This window comes from Trichinella spiralis (assembly GCF_000181795.1).
Source record: "Trichinella spiralis strain ISS 195 chromosome Unknown Scfld1, whole genome shotgun sequence".
NCBI lineage: Eukaryota > Metazoa > Nematoda > Enoplea > Trichinellida > Trichinellidae > Trichinella > Trichinella spiralis.
Genome location: NW_003526940.1, coordinates 175,109 through 192,752, shown reverse-complemented (window position 1 = coordinate 192,752; position 17,644 = coordinate 175,109). Strand labels below are relative to the sequence as shown.

At 30.9% G+C, this 17,644-nt stretch overlaps 3 protein-coding genes across 3 annotated transcripts; all 3 read left to right on the top strand.

Moving 5' to 3' along the window:
* Nucleotides 1–403: 403 nt before the first annotated feature.
* Tsp_07136 (conserved hypothetical protein) lies at nucleotides 404–2,996 on the top strand. Its single transcript, XM_003381388.1, has 7 exons — nucleotides 404–506; nucleotides 589–846; nucleotides 1,150–1,412; nucleotides 1,485–1,689; nucleotides 2,018–2,117; nucleotides 2,460–2,881; nucleotides 2,980–2,996. The coding sequence occupies exons 1-7, from the start codon at nucleotides 404–406 to the stop codon at nucleotides 2,994–2,996; spliced, it is 1,368 nt and encodes a 455-aa protein (XP_003381436.1).
* A 3,878-nt stretch (nucleotides 2,997–6,874) lies between these two features.
* Nucleotides 6,875–7,473, top strand: Tsp_07137 (hypothetical protein). Its single transcript, XM_003381387.1, has 3 exons — nucleotides 6,875–7,003; nucleotides 7,246–7,263; nucleotides 7,321–7,473. The coding sequence occupies exons 1-3, from the start codon at nucleotides 6,875–6,877 to the stop codon at nucleotides 7,471–7,473; spliced, it is 300 nt and encodes a 99-aa protein (XP_003381435.1).
* A 4,536-nt stretch (nucleotides 7,474–12,009) lies between these two features.
* Tsp_07138 (conserved hypothetical protein) lies at nucleotides 12,010–16,811 on the top strand. Its single transcript, XM_003381386.1, has 12 exons — nucleotides 12,010–12,016; nucleotides 12,464–12,592; nucleotides 12,963–13,118; nucleotides 13,584–13,798; nucleotides 14,093–14,233; nucleotides 14,586–14,714; nucleotides 14,757–14,858; nucleotides 14,921–15,115; nucleotides 15,845–15,867; nucleotides 15,938–16,047; nucleotides 16,311–16,560; nucleotides 16,760–16,811. The coding sequence occupies exons 1-12, from the start codon at nucleotides 12,010–12,012 to the stop codon at nucleotides 16,809–16,811; spliced, it is 1,509 nt and encodes a 502-aa protein (XP_003381434.1).
* The last annotated feature ends 833 nt before the right edge of the window (nucleotides 16,812–17,644 follow it).

The window sequence follows — 17,644 nt, the reverse complement described above, 5'->3', positions numbered from 1 at the left end:
TTTACCTGGCAGAGTTGTTATTTGGTTTGGTAGGGAACATGTGTGCTGTTTGCGCACTATTTAATTTTTAGGGTTAAAGTGGAAAGGGAAAGGAAAGATATATATATATATATACAATAATAAATTTGTTTCATGTCTAACTAATCACGTTATATTTTTGTTTGTAGGTAGCATCATCAAATTTGGGAAATTTCGTAATTTGATTTTATCATTTAATATATAAATATATAATGATTTTTTTTTCAATATTAACAGAGAGAATCAATTCGTTATGTTAATTTCTCCAATAATCTGTTGTATTTTTTTTGAATTAGCATATAGTTGAATTAATTGTCTGTCTGTCTGTCAAAAGTGTGCATAATAATACTCCTTTTTTTTCTAGTATAAGGAATGTCAGATTACAATGGTAAAACAGCTGAACAATTATTCTGAAGTTTTCCAAGTTTTGCTGCCAGAGAAACGGCAAATGTGCATGTCGAACACGTCGTCGTTTGAAGTGGAATTAGGTAAGTAAAAGAGAGAGAGAGAGAGATTGGTAGAAAATTTCTCTCTTTCCACAAACGATATATGTATATGTATTTTTTTCAGATACAAATTATTTGGTCTCTTTAAACGATCGTCAATTGCAATCGTTCGTTTCGAAATATTTGGTTAAACTGCGCGATGAAATGGATGAACGTATTAAAAAATTTTTGAAAAAAGAACAAAAAGAATATGAAAGTAATCAGAAAAAAGTGAAAGTTGAAAAGGCGTGGCTGCTTCAGTTGATGGCTGAGTTTAATCGGACGGAAAGTGTTGCTGCTGCACGTGTTGGTGGAAAAGAAGTGCACGCGCAGCGGCGCAGAAGTGATGCTGCGAAACAGCAGAAAATTGTTGAGGAAGAAGAAGAAGAAGAAGAAGAAGAGGAAAGTGACAATGAAAGTGAAAGTGGTGATCAAAACGACAATTTAAATGCTGGAAGTAGGAGAAGTAGCAGCAGCAGCAACAGCAGCACCAGCACCAGTGATGAAAGCAAAGATAATGATAATGACAGTCGTCAGAATGATCTTCTGAAAAATGCTGTTCTATTATTGGAGAATGATGAAAGCGGCAAAAAGAATGCTGCCAACAACAACGACAACAACAACAGCAACAGTGATGAAGATGAAGAAGTGATGGCTGAAGAAATTGTCAACATCTCACCAGTGATGGTGTATCCAAGTGGACCGTCTCAGCGAACAATGGGTCCAGATGTGCAAGTGGAATATTTTGAAAATCGAGGTTTTTTTGATCCACTTTCCGTGATCGATTCCAATCGTATGAATATCGACGACGAAGAAGAGGACGTTGATACCCAGAACGCCAGCTCTCCTACTGCTGCGCAACTTCCATCGCCCCCCACTCCGAGAATTTGTTCAGCTAAAGGCGTCGCTGTACGACGGCATTATTTATTTTTTGTTTTTATTTTTTAAAAATTTAAGAAAAATATCCATTTTTTTTTCTAGAATAATCCAGGAAGTTTGGCTCACCCGAAACGTAAACGACACAGTGGTGGTACGGGTAAACCCCCAAAATTGAACAGTCAAAACGAGGACGTAACTCAGGATGTAATTTGTTGTGTGAACGAGTTTGATCTACTATCTTCTCACTACTTGGCGATTGATTCCCCAATTCCACATGCAGGTGCTGGCGGCTGCGGTGGTGTTGATGGTAAGTTTTGAAACTCGCAGCGAATGTTTGCAAGCATTTTTCAAAAACTTTCCTTGGTTATTAAAAATATTGTTTTGAAAATTATCTATATATGTATATATGTGTATTTTCTTCTTTTTGATGAAGATATTACTTTGAAAATTCTTCTTCTTCTTCTTCTTTATATTCGTTGTTGTTGTTGTTGTTGTTGTTCATATTTCAAATGTTCCATTTGGATCAATTTGTCGATCAATTTTGAATTTGAAGAACAATCAACGATGAATATTTCACATAATTATTAGTGGAAACTGAATTTGCTAAATGGCATGTTTTTGACACGCTTATTCAGCAGGATCATCTGTGCATTCGCTGAACGATGCCGCAGGTGCGTCTTCTCACCAAATGGTGGTGGGGGATGCATCGTCTTCAAGCGCGGATAAAGGAGGGAGGTGGGCAAGCAGCTGTGACATTTCTGCAGGGTTGAATGCTTTTCCATGTGGTGGTTGTGGCTGATTTTCATCTACTAATGGACAATTTTTCATATTTATATGTATATATATATATATATATATATTAATGTTGCACAGCTGTTTTTATTGAATTTACGGCAAGTGGTGAACAGCAGGACATTGAACAGTTGAGATGTTTATACATCTTCTTAAATTACCTTTTTTTTGTATTTTTTTTATTTGGTAAAGTGAAAAAAAGCCTTCTTTGCACATGATGTTATTTCCTCGTTTAGGGCGCTGTTCTTCAAAGGATATTTTTGGCAGTGAATACAACAACTGTAGATTGCGTAGCTCTAATGCCACTGTAGCCAGAGGCAGAAGTGCTACTGGTGTTAAGATGAACAATAGCGGAATGCACAAGAAAGACTGCGGCAATGAGAATGAAAACAGTGGCAACAATGTTGTTGTTGACACAATGCAGCTTGAAAATATTCCAAATCTTGCTGAAGACAGTGTTATTAAGTTGTCGACGGCATCTTCTCGGCCGCCAGTATCCGAACCTATTGATATACCAGGTGCGGGTTGGCGCCAAGATCATGCTTTCTTGCTTTCTGGTCAACAAGATTTGCACGGCCAAAATCAGCGTCCACAGGATTTGGCGGCAAGCATGAATGCTTTGGCTCGTTCTTTGCAGCATCATGACGATCCAGAGCGCATGTTTGGAGAACGTCCCCATCGCCGCCGCTTTCGCACCTACTGCGGTGGTTATTGATTTGATTTGATTTGATCATTGCTCAAGAAGCAAGCAAACACTGCGGCCTCTCTCGTTTTGTGCAATTCAATTCAATTTTTTTAATCCCAGTTCATTCATATACGTAGCTGTATTTTATCCTCGACCATTTTTTTACATCCCCGATTCCGTTCATTTTTTCTTTTTTTTTGGTCTTACATCCCTTTGTTTCCTTTCCCATTCGCGCTACTACGTGTTCAAATGTTTGTTTCTGTCCGCGTCATTTTCCCACTAATATTGTTCAGTCAAGGTGTTGAATTTGAAGATAAGTTACAAAAAAAAATTACTGATTTTTAATTCATCCGTTTGTATTGCATACGTGGGTCTTTATTTACATTTTTATTTGAACTCTCATGCAGAATTTAAAAAAATGTGTGGTTATTTTTGTTTCTTCTTTACTCTTGTCTCCTTTCCCCTGAATTATTTTTTCCAGTCTTTATTCACCCCAAAAAATTACTTAAAAAAATGATCCTCTTTGAAAATAATTTCTGAAAGTTGTACCAATTTTTTCTCCCTCTCTCTTTCTCTCTCTCTCTCTCTTTCTCTCTTTCTTTCCCTCTTTCTCTTTATCTCTCCTTCTCTCTCTCTCTCTCTATATATATATATATATATATACATATATATACATATATAGAGTACTGTTTTTTCGTTATGTGGGTTACGTTCTGCTGACGCTTTATTTGATGATGCAGCGGTGTGCATCGATCTCTGAATTTTGGTCATTTTTTCGGCCGTACACATGTATTGCACATGTGTTTTTGCTTTTTTCCATTTGTTACAAAGCAGAACCTCCGGCCTTATCTTATTATCCCAGACAAAAACAACACCCTGATCACCAACAGTAGCAACAGCAGCAGCAGCAGCAATGACAAAGAACAATGCAATTTGCATGCATGCGTTGCTGGCTAGGTAGATAGAGATAGATATTTTTGCTTATATCGCCTTTATACGGTGTTTTTTCAAAATTTTCCACATCGGCTGTTTTTGCTTTGCAAGGTTATATATGTTTAGCGCCGAACAGCAGCGAATGTACGGTCACCACTGCTTTTTGCATGTTGTTATTATTATTACTGTTGTTGTTGTAGTTGTCGTCGTTGTTGTGTTCATGTGTATCTGTGTGTATGTATGTGTGTGTGTGTGTATGTGGGTAAATGTTTTTAGTGGATCTGTATTAACTGTTTCATGCCAATATGATGCGAGCAAACAGAACATTTCCTTTTTTTCTCCACATTATTAAGTGTGGTTAGTTTGCAGTGTTGTTTTGTTTCATCATTTTATGTCAAGTAATCCAGCGTATATTTGTATAAAGGCATATATATATATATGTTTGTATGTTGGTAGTATCATTTTGTGATGTTCAAAATTGTTTGTTTGAACTAATATTACGACGAAATGTATTTTTCTTTTTCCGCAGCCGCTGTGTTCCGCTCACATTCTACTGTTCCGTATTTTTCCTTTTTTCCTTTCCCATCTTTGTACATGTGTGTGTGATCACAGTCCTCATCTGTTCACAAGAGAGGGTGAATGACACATGCACACACACACACACACACACACACACACACACACACACACACACACATACACATTTGTTTTTCGCATTTTCCCTAAAGCAGCTCCTGATGAATAATAACAGTATAGCTGTCGTTTTCAGCGTGTCCGCGTTCTTTTTCTTCCTTTGGAAATATTACCAAATCCGAGTGTTGGCGAACATCTAGCTCAGTGACAAACAAACGATTCTTTTCTTTTTTTTCTTCATTTCCTTTATTTTCTTTTTGAATTCCAACTATATATATGGGTAGCAGCTAGTCGCCATATATGTATATATGTATGTATATGGTCTGTAAAAAATCATGGTCAGATCGTTGCAGCATTTTTTTTTGTTTGTTTACAACAACATTCGTTGTCTATTTTTCCCCTTGTACTTTTCTTTGCATCGCGGTGCTTGTTTACTTAAAAAAATGAAAAAGCTGTGTGCAACGAGAATGATGCTGTTTTTATTCTGTCATTCGTTTTCTGTGTGTGTTAGTGTGAGTAACGTTCATTCAGTTCAGTTTGTTCGTTTGTTTGAAAGAAAAAACTGAAATTAAAAAACGTTGGTCATCCATCAGGGCGGTCGCTTGCCAAGCAAGCACCGATGATTGCAGCAAGCTTGGACACGCGTGTGTGCACCAGCAGCAGCAGGCAGGCAGAAGCTTGGGATATTGTTTTTTTGGCAAGCTTGGATTTTTTCTGCTCTTCCCCCTCGATGACCCCTGTTGTGTTGTCTGTCGGTCGTTGGCAGTAAAAAATTCATCCGCAATCAAGTGCCCCAAGATCCATTTGACTCCGCCAGATGTACACACACAGACGGCAGTTTTGGGTATCCTGCTGTTGAGCAACTGTGCCATGCGTACTTGTCATCAGCAGTGGCTATTCTTTTAACTGGATGTTCAATTTTCAGCAGTTCTCTTTCTTTATCTCGACGCTGGTTTCCGTCGATCTCAGACGAAGTCTGTACGGACTGGTTTGAAAATACGAGCGCTAAAAAATTCAAAAAAAAAGAATTTCATTATCTATACTTTATTATTATTTTCTATCGTATTTCTTCTGCAAGTTTTTTCCTTTATCATCAGTGCGTTTTATTTTGAACATTGTGCTTGTTTTTGGGCAGGGAATTTTTCAGGAATATTTACAGATTGCTTTCAACTTCAGAAAAAACGAAGTTTATCGTGTTGATGTGTTTTTTGAATGAACCGATTTGTCTCTCTCTCTCTCTCTCTTTCTGAAATGGCACCGTTTTTTTAAATGAAATGTCGTAGATGTGAATTTTTGTTCTTTTCTTTCTTTCTTTCTTTCTTATTCATCTTATGCTTAAAAAATCATCACACTTGATGATGTTTCTTGGAAGATGCATATTTAGAATCATTTGTGTAAACTGCTCTTTTCAGCTTGTATATATATTATTCAAGTATGGAAGACAAAAAAGTAGGAAAGCAAAAAAATTTGTCAAATCAAAGCTCATTATTATTATTGAACACCAATAAATAAATATGCATACATGAACGGGATTGTCACTTTGTTTGATGAAACGTATTTTGAAATAATTCTTTTTATTAGCTTCAGTTTTGAAAATGCTTATCAAAAAAGGAAAGCGTAAGCACATATGCTAGTATTCTTTTTTTTCAGCACTACTGTAATGGATCAATTATTATTGTTGTTCTGTTATTTAATTATTCTCAAAGAGTACACTGTTTTATTTTTGATTGCATCATTTGCATAAGTAGTCAAACAGCTTTAACAAATTGTGTACCATCGATTCGCTTTGTTTGTTTTTGGCGAACTTCATTCACATCATGCAAACAAGCACATTTTAATTACTCACGGCCGGGAAACAACAAATTTCTGATTGTTTTCAATCCTTGAAAGCTACCATCGACCACGATGAAGCTTAAAAATCAGATTGAAATTTGTTATTAAAGGTCAATCAATGATTCTCACTCTTGATAAATAGAGTAATTGATATAAGTTACAGAAACTGAAATTTCAAAAAAAATTTTGTCGACAAATTGTGTGCATAGTGTTTTTGTAAAAATAAATATGTTCTAAAAGAACTGAAAACCATTTTTTTAAAATTTATTTATTGGTTATTTCAAATAACAATGCGTTGCTGAAAGTAAGTAAATACAGTACAATTATTACTGCATGCATCGGTTATCAATTCCAATTTTGCGTGTGTATTTTATTGACGACCACAGAAAATGTCAATATTGTCCAAGTCAGAAAGTAACAGTTTGGTCAACTGTGTTGAAAAATGCACCACACTGGTTGCCGTTGCAAACGCTGCTTGCCTCTGAGTCGTTCAGATAAAAGCCAGAAGCAAGCATTGGAACCGGGTAATGTTTGCTTTTCAAGTCCGCTTCATGCTCAATGGAAGAACTACTCACTGTCAACATGGCTTTACTAAGCTTTCAGCAACTGTTTATACATGCATATTGTTCGAAAACAAGCTTTTCCGCGGTGTTCATCTTTGGTTTCAATCGCAACAGTATTCCTTTCAATAAAAGTGATTCAATTACGAACTACACGAATTCAGATGTTCACTTTGTTGCTAAAAGTTTAAAAATTTACAATATTGCTTCTAAATTGGGATGTATATGGAATTTAAAAAATTCATAAATGAGCATTTTTTAATTTTTCACAAATGCAAATAAGTTGATGCTTTTCATCGAATAAATTGAACAATAAGTAAATGTGTATACACTGATTGACAGTAAGTGTTGCTGTTCTTCATAGATAAGCGATGAAAATGAAGATCAAAATATTGAAATATTCAAAAAAAATTGAATCAAAATTCAGTTATTTGTGAAGCCAGCGGTTTTAGCTAACAATATGGGAAATCAAAAGCGTCTTTTCTTCTTTTGACCATTTCAGCTCAGTCGACCGAAATGTGTTGGGCTTATTATTTTTGCTTCGAATGCACAAATCGAACTTTTACGTTCAGGTCGAAAATTTTCAGATAATGAGGAGGATAATCGCGTTTCAGGCGACCGACCCAAAATTGCGCTGACCTCAACCGAACGCTAGCAATTGTTAGAAAAGCTCAAAACAAGCTAGTCAATCATCATCATTGACGCCGATTCGTTTGACGTTGAAGATCTTTGACTTCAAATAAGGAAAATGAATCTTTCATCCTTCTGTTCACTGTTTAACGTATAAATTTATCCATAATTAATCTGCTGAATTTCCCTCGCTTGAAATACGTTTTCTTCTTTCACAATAACTTTTAGCATTCTGAATTCATGCATGTTTTACAATAACTTTAACTATAATATAATAATAATAATACAAATCAATATAAAGTTTTTAATAGTAATTAATGTAAAATGTTAACTGAATCAAAAGAATCGTAATAAGGAAAAATATATTTTAAAATATGCAATTGAAAGTTACGCAAGAAAAATATGAACAAATTCAACTATACATATTTATATATATTACATTAAATTTGCATATAATGGAGCAAGAAGATATTGAAACAATGACAAAGTGATCATCAATCGATGTTAATTTTATCCATTAATTGTTAATCATTTATTGAAAGTTTTCCAATAAGCATAGCTTAATAACGTTGTTACATTCAACCAAGAACGAATAAGCATAACACATTTGTCTGGCATTGTAAAATAGGCGTGAGCAGCAGCATTTCTTAGGATGGACTGATCTTGAAAACTACGGCAGAAGATTGATTGACAGATGTAGAAAAAAGAACACAAGAAAAAAGCAAATCTACAAATCAGTGGTGTAAATCAGTCTTACTGCCAACCAAGCCGTAAACGCATTTACTTTCGAATAAACTTATAAATAAAAAGTATTAACTGAAATAGCAAACAGCGATATTATATAACTGTAAGATAAAACCGCTGATAAAATGAACTACAAACTGAAACTTCTAACAATTCCTATAAAGATATTTAGAAAAATATATATTTCAAGAATTTGATTATGCAAAAGTTACAGAACATATGATTTAGATATAAAGCCATGGTTTAATGTAACATTTATTAATGTTGCATTTCAGCCACTGCTTTATGTTGCAACTTAACGTATCATTTTGTTATTGCACAATGTTGCATGCTTAAGTTATAACGATTAAAGTGGAAATAACTATTTAAAATTAGAGTGTTTAGAAATAAATAATTGAGCTAAAAATTGCTTTTGAGTAGGAATTAACTTTTAGCATATTGTTTCATTGCTTTGTAGGGTAATCAACAATAACATAAAAAAACTGTATAAAATGTTAGACATTCTTATTTTGTGTCTCTAGGCATTTTTATAAGATAAGATTTTAACATTTATGAGCATAAAGTGTAGTTTCTTTATAAGTTCAGCTTTCTTAAGCGTAATGATATGAACAATATTTATATGTCAAGATGCAGTACTTTTCAACAAATTTTATGCTATCAAAAAATTTTCTTCACTTAATTTTTGAGCATAAAAATGTTTTAATTGACATTCTTTTATTTTGATGAAAACTTATATTGTAACAATAAAACGATTTTATGTCTTTTTAATTGCCATGTGAAGTTTCAAATGAGTATCATTTATGTTATTTATTATCAATAACCCCTCTTTGTGAAAATGCCGCTAAAACGGGTTGTACAATTCACTACGGTGCCAATGTTTGATCATCACCGCATCATAAATCATGGTATGCAGCTGTTGGATTTTTCTCAAATGCATCGTTTAAAATTACTAGAACTTCAGTTGTTTGGATAAAAATTAAAGAGTGAAACATTTTTTAAAATCTTTCTTACATTCTACTTAAAAATGTATCGATTTCTAATATTGTTAAAGTGCTATTATCCTATTTAATGCTTAATGTCTTTTATCCCATCAATAAATAATCGAATCAATTCTTTAAAATATAATGAAAAACACCATTACAATTCATTTTAATTAATAATTATTTATAAAATACGAATAATGTCAGAGTAAAAAGCTTGATAAAATATAAGATAGCAAACAGCATGCTGGATATTGAATATTTTAAACTTGCAAAAAAATTTCAAATAAAGTTTAATGGTACAGTTAATAAATACTTTATTGAATGAATATCGGCTATAAGTTCAAAATGTGAAGCATCCATGCATTCTTTTAATTTTACTTCTGTAATTTCAAATTAAAGATAATTTCAATAATTTTAAATTATATTTTCGAACAATATCTAGCAGCTTATTATTATTCATGCAGACTGTAGTGATCAAAAACTTAAGAAAACTGAATCAAACGATTTCATTGGAATTTATGCGCCAACTAATTTAGTAAAACAGACATTTTAACATTTTTATTAATAATTTCTTTCTATTACAGTAACTCTTTACATTAAAAGCAGCACATTTCTTTATAAATTTTCATCGCTGTTACAACGACTAATCTTTAGCTCTTATTTGATCAGCAATTACTTATTGTTTTACAATGTTATGTTGTTTTTATTTCAGTACCACCGATTTAGAAAAACACAGAGATTTTAAGATTACTGCTAAATGATTTTTAATTTTGTTTATTAATTTTTTGATAACTTTATTGTTAGAATCAGCATTATTTACTGTGGAATACGTTGGTTATGACTCTTTAAATAAAAGCAAGTTGTGAATTTGATAATCAAATCATTCATTACAAATAAGTTTAGATCATGTTGATTTATTAAATGTAATTTTACTGTTTATTTAATTTATGTATATTGAAGCGTTCAAGTTGAATATTAATGCTAATGCTAAATGCTGCTACGAATGTTATTTGTAAGTTCACCTTGTAGATAGTATAGAATACTGTAAATCTGTAAATGTAGAGGTACGGAAAAGATACAAATAGAATGGCTTTGTTCAGTAAACTGCTCATGAATCAAGTGTTTATAAAGTAAGAAAATGTGCTTGCATATTAATTACATATGCAGAGTGCACTGTATAAAAGAATATAGTTTTATTTGTACTTGCTTAAAAATTAGTTGTTTACGTAAACCTATCAAATCAAGAATACAGTTTACTGTTGTATAAGAAGAGAATTAGAATTATAACGTCAAGTCAAACAAAACTGACGCAACTGGATAACAGTGGAGAGATTGCACTGATAGCAGAATACTCACGAACATTGAGAGATTGGTACACAGAGAATCGAATTTAAGACGCGTCCAAATTGCCTTCAAGAAAACCGATTAGTAAAACATGAACGATAGAATAGAAATCAAATCAACAGAACAACGTAATGCATGAAACAAAAATTAGAAATTTCTAAAATGAACATACAATTAACGGATAGCTTATATAAATTTACCAAAATGGAAGCTTTTCTCTTTTTGATGCTTACAATAATATTTGTTTATTGAACTTGAATGTGTAATACATTTTTTAATTATGCTTTTCAATAAAAATGTTCTATCATTGAAAGGATGAAAAATATTTTTCATTGTATTTTATTTTTAGAGACTTTATATCCATTCTGATATTCTTTCGTAACATTGATAATCTGTAAATTATTAATATAGCTGTTTTATTTGCAGAGAAATTGAAATTATTTGAAAAATAAAAATGGTATTGTCTATATGCATACTTTAATAGATACTACATACAAGCTAAAACACCTTTTATACTGAAAGTTTAAACCGACATTTCAATAATTATTGATATGTGTGACTTTTATAAATTAATGTTATGCAGCGTATTCAAAATTCCAAAGTGTTTTGACCACAAGCTTTTCATAGTATTTAACAACGCTGAAGTATTTATTGAACACGAAGTACCAGTTTTGAACAAAGAAATTATTAATGATCAGAAGTAATTGTTGCCTTATAAAAGGCTTTTAAAACAAGAAATTCTTGCTATTTATATAAAAATAATGTGTAGCTATATCAATTCTTTAATCAGCTTTATATTTTATATGCAAACTTTTCATGTGAAGTTCAGTTTTTGAGTTAGACATTTCGTGTTTCTTAATTAAACTTTCATGAAATGAATTTTAAATAAAAAACATTATTTGCAACTTTGCATGAGTCTCCAAAGCGTAAAAATGAATTAAATGAACTTTAAAATCTTTTTGTATTTGTACAATAGGAGCATCAATTATTTTTCTGCGCTTTTATTGAAATAAGTTGAAATTAAATATGAAATGATGCTTTATAAATAGTAAATATAAACGCACAAAATATGATGGCAGACATTGTAAAAACAGAATTAGTAAAACTTTGGTAGTTTGCTGTTTTTCATGGTAATAATAAAGATGATATGATAACTTATGATTTATGTTATTTAACTTTAACTTATTTATAACTTTAACTTAGTTATTTAACTTATTTATTTAATTTATGATGATAATAATTTTAATATTTTTTCAAAATTAGAAACTTAAAAAATTAAATATGAGATACAAAATAAATATTTTGCAATATCCTATTTTTATTTTAAAACTTTTTAAACTCTTTTGTTCTTCGAAGTTTATTAATATTAATATTATGTTAATGCGTAAATAAGATACAAATTTTTTCTTTTAAAAGATGGGAAGGAATTATTTAATACCATTTGGATCAAGTGATGACGAATTGCAGTTATCATGTAATGCAATTACGTGATGAAAAGTTAATAAAATAAACGTTTTGCTATAGTTGTATATATATATATATATATCAATAATTAATGCAAAATCAATTAATGTGACTGCTTTTCAATTTGTCTTATAAGCAGATCTTTTTGCTGTTTATATTAACTTTTGTTCTGCTCATTCTGCTATTCTCTATTGTGCTAAACATGCATTTGTTTTTTTGTTTATTGTGGTTTACCAGTTTCAAACATTCTGTTCCGTTAAATAATCATATTCGTAAGTCTGTTGTCATAAGCATCAAAGAACTTTTTGTTGTAATTGAATCATTTGTTGACCCTTGATTGTTCTTCTTCTGTCTCTATTTTTAAGTTACTTACTTAAAAAATTTTTTTTTGATATTCATTTTTTACATGAAGCAATGATGGTTTTTGATTTGTTGTTTTCCTCTATTTAATTTTCAAATGATAATTTATTGAATTTTTAGTAATATTTGACGACGTTCACAGCAATGAACATCACGCAGTACCAGTTCTAGAAGAATTGATTAAGTATTTGATTCCAAATACAAAAGTTACTACGTTGTTATTGCCAGAAAATAATTATAAAGACATAAGTAATGAGAATCTTCCACATATGCTATTCATGGGCATCTTAAAACTATTGGGTGCAAAATATTTGACTGTGCCATAAAATTAATGAAGATTGATATAATTTTATGAGTATTTTAATGCTCAGAAGTGCATTATACAGTTGCAATTTTAACATTTTAACATAACATTTAAGTTTAAGTTCATTTAACATAACACCCATAATAATCAAGCTTTTTAATTGCAAATTGTTTATGCATTATTTGATAGAGAGAATGTTGATAACTTTTATTATAAATTGTAAACTGACTAAGTTTATTTTATTCTGACAAACAGTGCACTAAATGCGTATATGCATTTTTTTGTCTTTTTCATTTTTAATTAAAATGAATTTAGTTTCTACTGCATTGAATAATACTTCTGTGGATTGGATATATAGCTTTTCAAATGATCTTCAAGTTGTTGATTTGCTGCAAAATGAAGCGAAATCATTAATTATTCCTACGGTACAGTTCTACGTTGGATTTTGGGAATATGACTCTTCAGATAAAGGTAAATGAATAAATAGTAAAATGACATTAAACAACAAAATTTTATCTTTGCTGCTTAAAAATCTTAATTTTAACCGCTATTTAAATTTAAATATATTTAAAAATGCATAAACATGTTTTAAAATACGGTGCAGCAAACAGTTAAATTTTTATCGTATTTTTATTTTAAAATTGTCCTATTCTTTGAGTATGAACATGTGATTTTTAAAAATTTCACTTCTGAATTGAAAGAGCTAAAAAGGAATGCATAAATATTTTTATTTCACTTCATTAGATAATAATTTTTCTGGAAGACCATTTATGAATGTTGTTCCTGGAATGACAAGCTACATGAATATAATAAAAAGTCTGCAAAAAAATCTGAAAGCAAATTTGACATTAATTTTTTATGACTACTCATACAGTAAGTAAAGTAAAATAAAGTAAAAATAACTATAAACACTAATATAATGCAAATTGGTTTTAGGAATAATTGAAAAATATATTTCAAACAAAACAATTTATGAGCCATTACAATTTGAATCAAGTATAATGATTGATACTATTATTCAACATGCTGGAGAAAATGAATTAATAAGCGTGATGTTTCTTGCCAATGCATCGTCATTGGAATTATTCATTAATGAAGTAGTAACAATGGCAAATAAAAAAGGCAATATTCAATGGGTTGCTATAACAGCAGTAAGTCTTTATTTCCATATTGATTTCAGTGTTTATGATAAAATTCATTTATTTTGTGTTTTTTAAGTGTTAACAACATTCTTAGGACTCAGTTTTATATAAAAAAAAGCATCTAAATGCATCAGTTCTGTGGATATATGCAGATTATAGCAAAAATTTGCATCAATGGAACAAATTTTTGCTTTGGTTGAAAAAGTCATCTACAATGACAAATGCTGTAGGCATTCTCAGTGATGTGAGTTGCAATATCTATTTGAATTATATTCTATTTGAAAATTTAATTAGAATGTTTAGGTAGAAGGAGTGTTTTACTACGATCTGTGTTCCATATGTTCCACATATTTTAGTAAGAAAATGAAGGTAAATGGCAGCTCAAGTTTAACAGGAAAATACAGAAAACATGCCATTCGTGAAATACCTGAAATCATCAGAGAGGTAATGCAATTGCATTTTTATATTACTTATAAAGTAGCATGTGCTTTTTTTGAACAGAAATTTTTTGTATAAATTTTGTAATGACTTTATGCAACTTTCTAGTTGCTATGCGATGACTTTTTATACTAAAATTTTATTTAATAATTTAACTAACTTTCATTTGCTTCTTACTCTTTTATTGCAGTTTTGCTTTTTACTGACTGGTTTCAAATTTAGCTGCAATAATTTTAAAATGAGTTTTTGTTAAATAAAATTTTCATTTACCAATTTTTAAAATAATATTTTAACACACTGAATTTGTATGTTTTACGTGGGTTGTGTAATATCTGTATTTAAGCATGATATGTTTTAGTATAACCTGCTTTCTAAATCTGGCAATTTCATACCGTATGCCCAAAAGCAAATTTTTCAAAACTCTCGAGCTCAGCTAATAACGATAAAGAAGAGAGAAAAAAAGCTCTTATTATATAGAGTACATATGGTTATGAAAAAAGAGAAACCAAGTATTTATAAAGTAATTTAGGCAGGCGTTTGGTCAGTGTTAAAAGAAATTCAGCCATATGCTGAAATTGATCCTACAAAAGAAAGTGTTGAGAAAAATCATTATCGCGTAGGGTTCATTAAAGTAAAGCGCTATGATTTAATGTGTTCAGCTTGCATGTATTATTGCATGTCTTATGTATCCAGGAAGATCCGTTTATTGTTGAATACCAAGATGATGATGGGTCGTACAAATTGGGAGGTTATTGCATTGATGTGCTGGAAGCGATAGCCGAGTATCTTAATTTTACTTGTGAATACGTCGATTATACAAATGAAGAATTCGGCTCAGTAAATGAATTAGGGAGATGGAGTGGACTCGCTGGAGATCTTCAGCGTGGGGTAAGTGAATTTCATGTATTCCTAAAGCATTATTCTATAGAAATGCAAAAGTCACAATTATTATGATATGTTATGATATAATATGATATTGTATTATATCATATAATTAATATTGTTGAAAACAAAATGATAAATGACTAACAGCTTTAGGTCAAAAATGTATTATTTGTGTATATTTCTTATAAGATCAATTATTACCACATAATAGAGTTCTAATTAGCACGTAATCATAGAGTAAGCTTTATTATTGTTATTATGATTATAGACCAGCTAATTATACTTAAGATGCCTAGAGAAGATGATTTTAAGAATCAAGAAGATGACGCAAATAGCATTTAATTTTAATTTATATAACTACATTGATTAATGCAGTATTTTTATTTTGAATTTATTTTAAAGTTTTGCATATTTAATCACATCAACTGAAATTGTAAATTTCAATTAGAATGTTCAATTTAATTTAATTTAAATGCTTTTTTTCATTTTTGTTTTCCATTTTTTATGCTTTTATGAATAAGTTAATTGACTGATTATTTATTTATTCAACGTTACTCTGTTCATTAATTTTATTGGATGTTTCTTTTAAATGTAGGTTATTGATTTTGCAATTGGAGCAATAAAAGTAACTTTTTCAAGAGAAGAAATTCTAGATTTTACTATTCCTCATTATGATTTGATTGGCTTCCGTATGCTTGCCAAACGTTCGCACTCAACTGATTCTTTCTTCAGATTTTTATCTATAATCGACACAAGTTTATGGATATGCATTTTTGGGGCATATTTTTTAACTAGCTTTTTAATTTGGGTGTTTGATAAATTTAGTCCATACAGCGTTACGAATAATAAAGCAAAATATTTAAATGATTCTCAACACTGTGAATTCACATTGAAGCACAGCTTTTGGTACTGTCTGGCAACTATGACACCTCAAGGTAAGCTGAAATAAAGTTTTATTTAATTTATGCAATAATATTCTAAATTCTGTGGAAATTGTATTCAATAAACTACTTAAAAAACGTTAAAACTTCATTACAAATTAAATAATAATGGAACTTCTGTGATACTTCAAACAGGCAGTAGATAAGTCACACTAGTTCATGTTTTTCACTATTTAGTTTTTCACTACAGAGAATTGCTAAAGAGCTTGGTTAACTTTATTGCATAAACTATAAATATTCATAAACATTTGCTGCAGGTGGAGGTGACACACCTAGAAATTTGAGTGGCCGTCTCATAGCTGTAACTTGGTGGCTTTTTGGATTTATTGTTCTTGCTTCTTACACTGCAAACTTGGCTGCCTTTTTTACCGTATCACACTCTGATTTTTCAATCAAGACAATTGAAGATTTGGGAAAGCAAACAAAATTAAAGTACACAATTGTGAATAATTCATTTATTGAACGTTATTTCCTAAGAATGATGGAAATAGAACAAAGATTTTACAGGTATATGAATGTGAAGATAAAAATTTCAAACAAATAAGTTAAACAATTTGTAACAGTAAGTTGTGAAAATATTTATTGTCAACTTTTATTTTATAAAATTTTAGTTATAACATTTCCTTTTTAATTCTTTGTATAAAATGGAATTTTTTGTATAATGAGGTAGAAAAATCAATAGTACATAATAAAGTGTAAAATTCAGAATTATTCACGAATCATCACAATTTTGTTTTATAGCATTTCTGATAACCTAAATCCAAACATTTCTATGTCACCTTTACAACGAATTGCATATGCAGTGTGGGATTATCCAATGGAAGATTTTTATACCCAGATGTATCGCAGCATGTCAGAGCATTTAGTGCAAACATTTGAAGAAGGAGTTGAACTGGTGTTGAGATCTAAATCTACCCATGACGGTTACATTTTTATAGGTATATCCATCAGCATTACTGATCTGCCCTAATAATAGTATAGTATAGTATAGTATAGTATAGTATAGTATAGTATAGTATAGTATAGTATAGTATAGTATAGTATAGTATAGTATAGTATAGTATAGTATAGTATAGTATAGTATAGTATAGTATAGTATAGTATAGTATAGTATAGTATAGTATAGTATAGTATAGTATAGTATAGAATAGCATACCATGCGATGCGATGAAATGAATTTCATTTCATGCCATGTCATGCTATCTTATCCGATCCTTTCTTTAATTTAGATAAGATATGTTAAGTTAAGCAGAGTAATCTCATCACATCTCATCTCCGCTCTGCTCTACTTCTCTACTCTGAACTGAACTGAACTGCACTGCACTGCACTGGAAGGAAATAATGTGGAGTGCATTGCATTGCATTGCCGTGCCCTGCCCTGCCCTTGCCTTGCCCCGCGCGGCGCGACTCTACTCGCCTAGATCAGCTCAGCTCAGCGTAGGCTAGTCCAGTTCAGATTAAATTAAACTAAACTTAATCTTAACTTCAGTTCAGCTCAATTAATTTACTTCACTACCGGACCGGACCAGACAAATCAACTGAACTGAATGATATGACATGACGATACGATTCGTTTAGTTTAATTTTATTT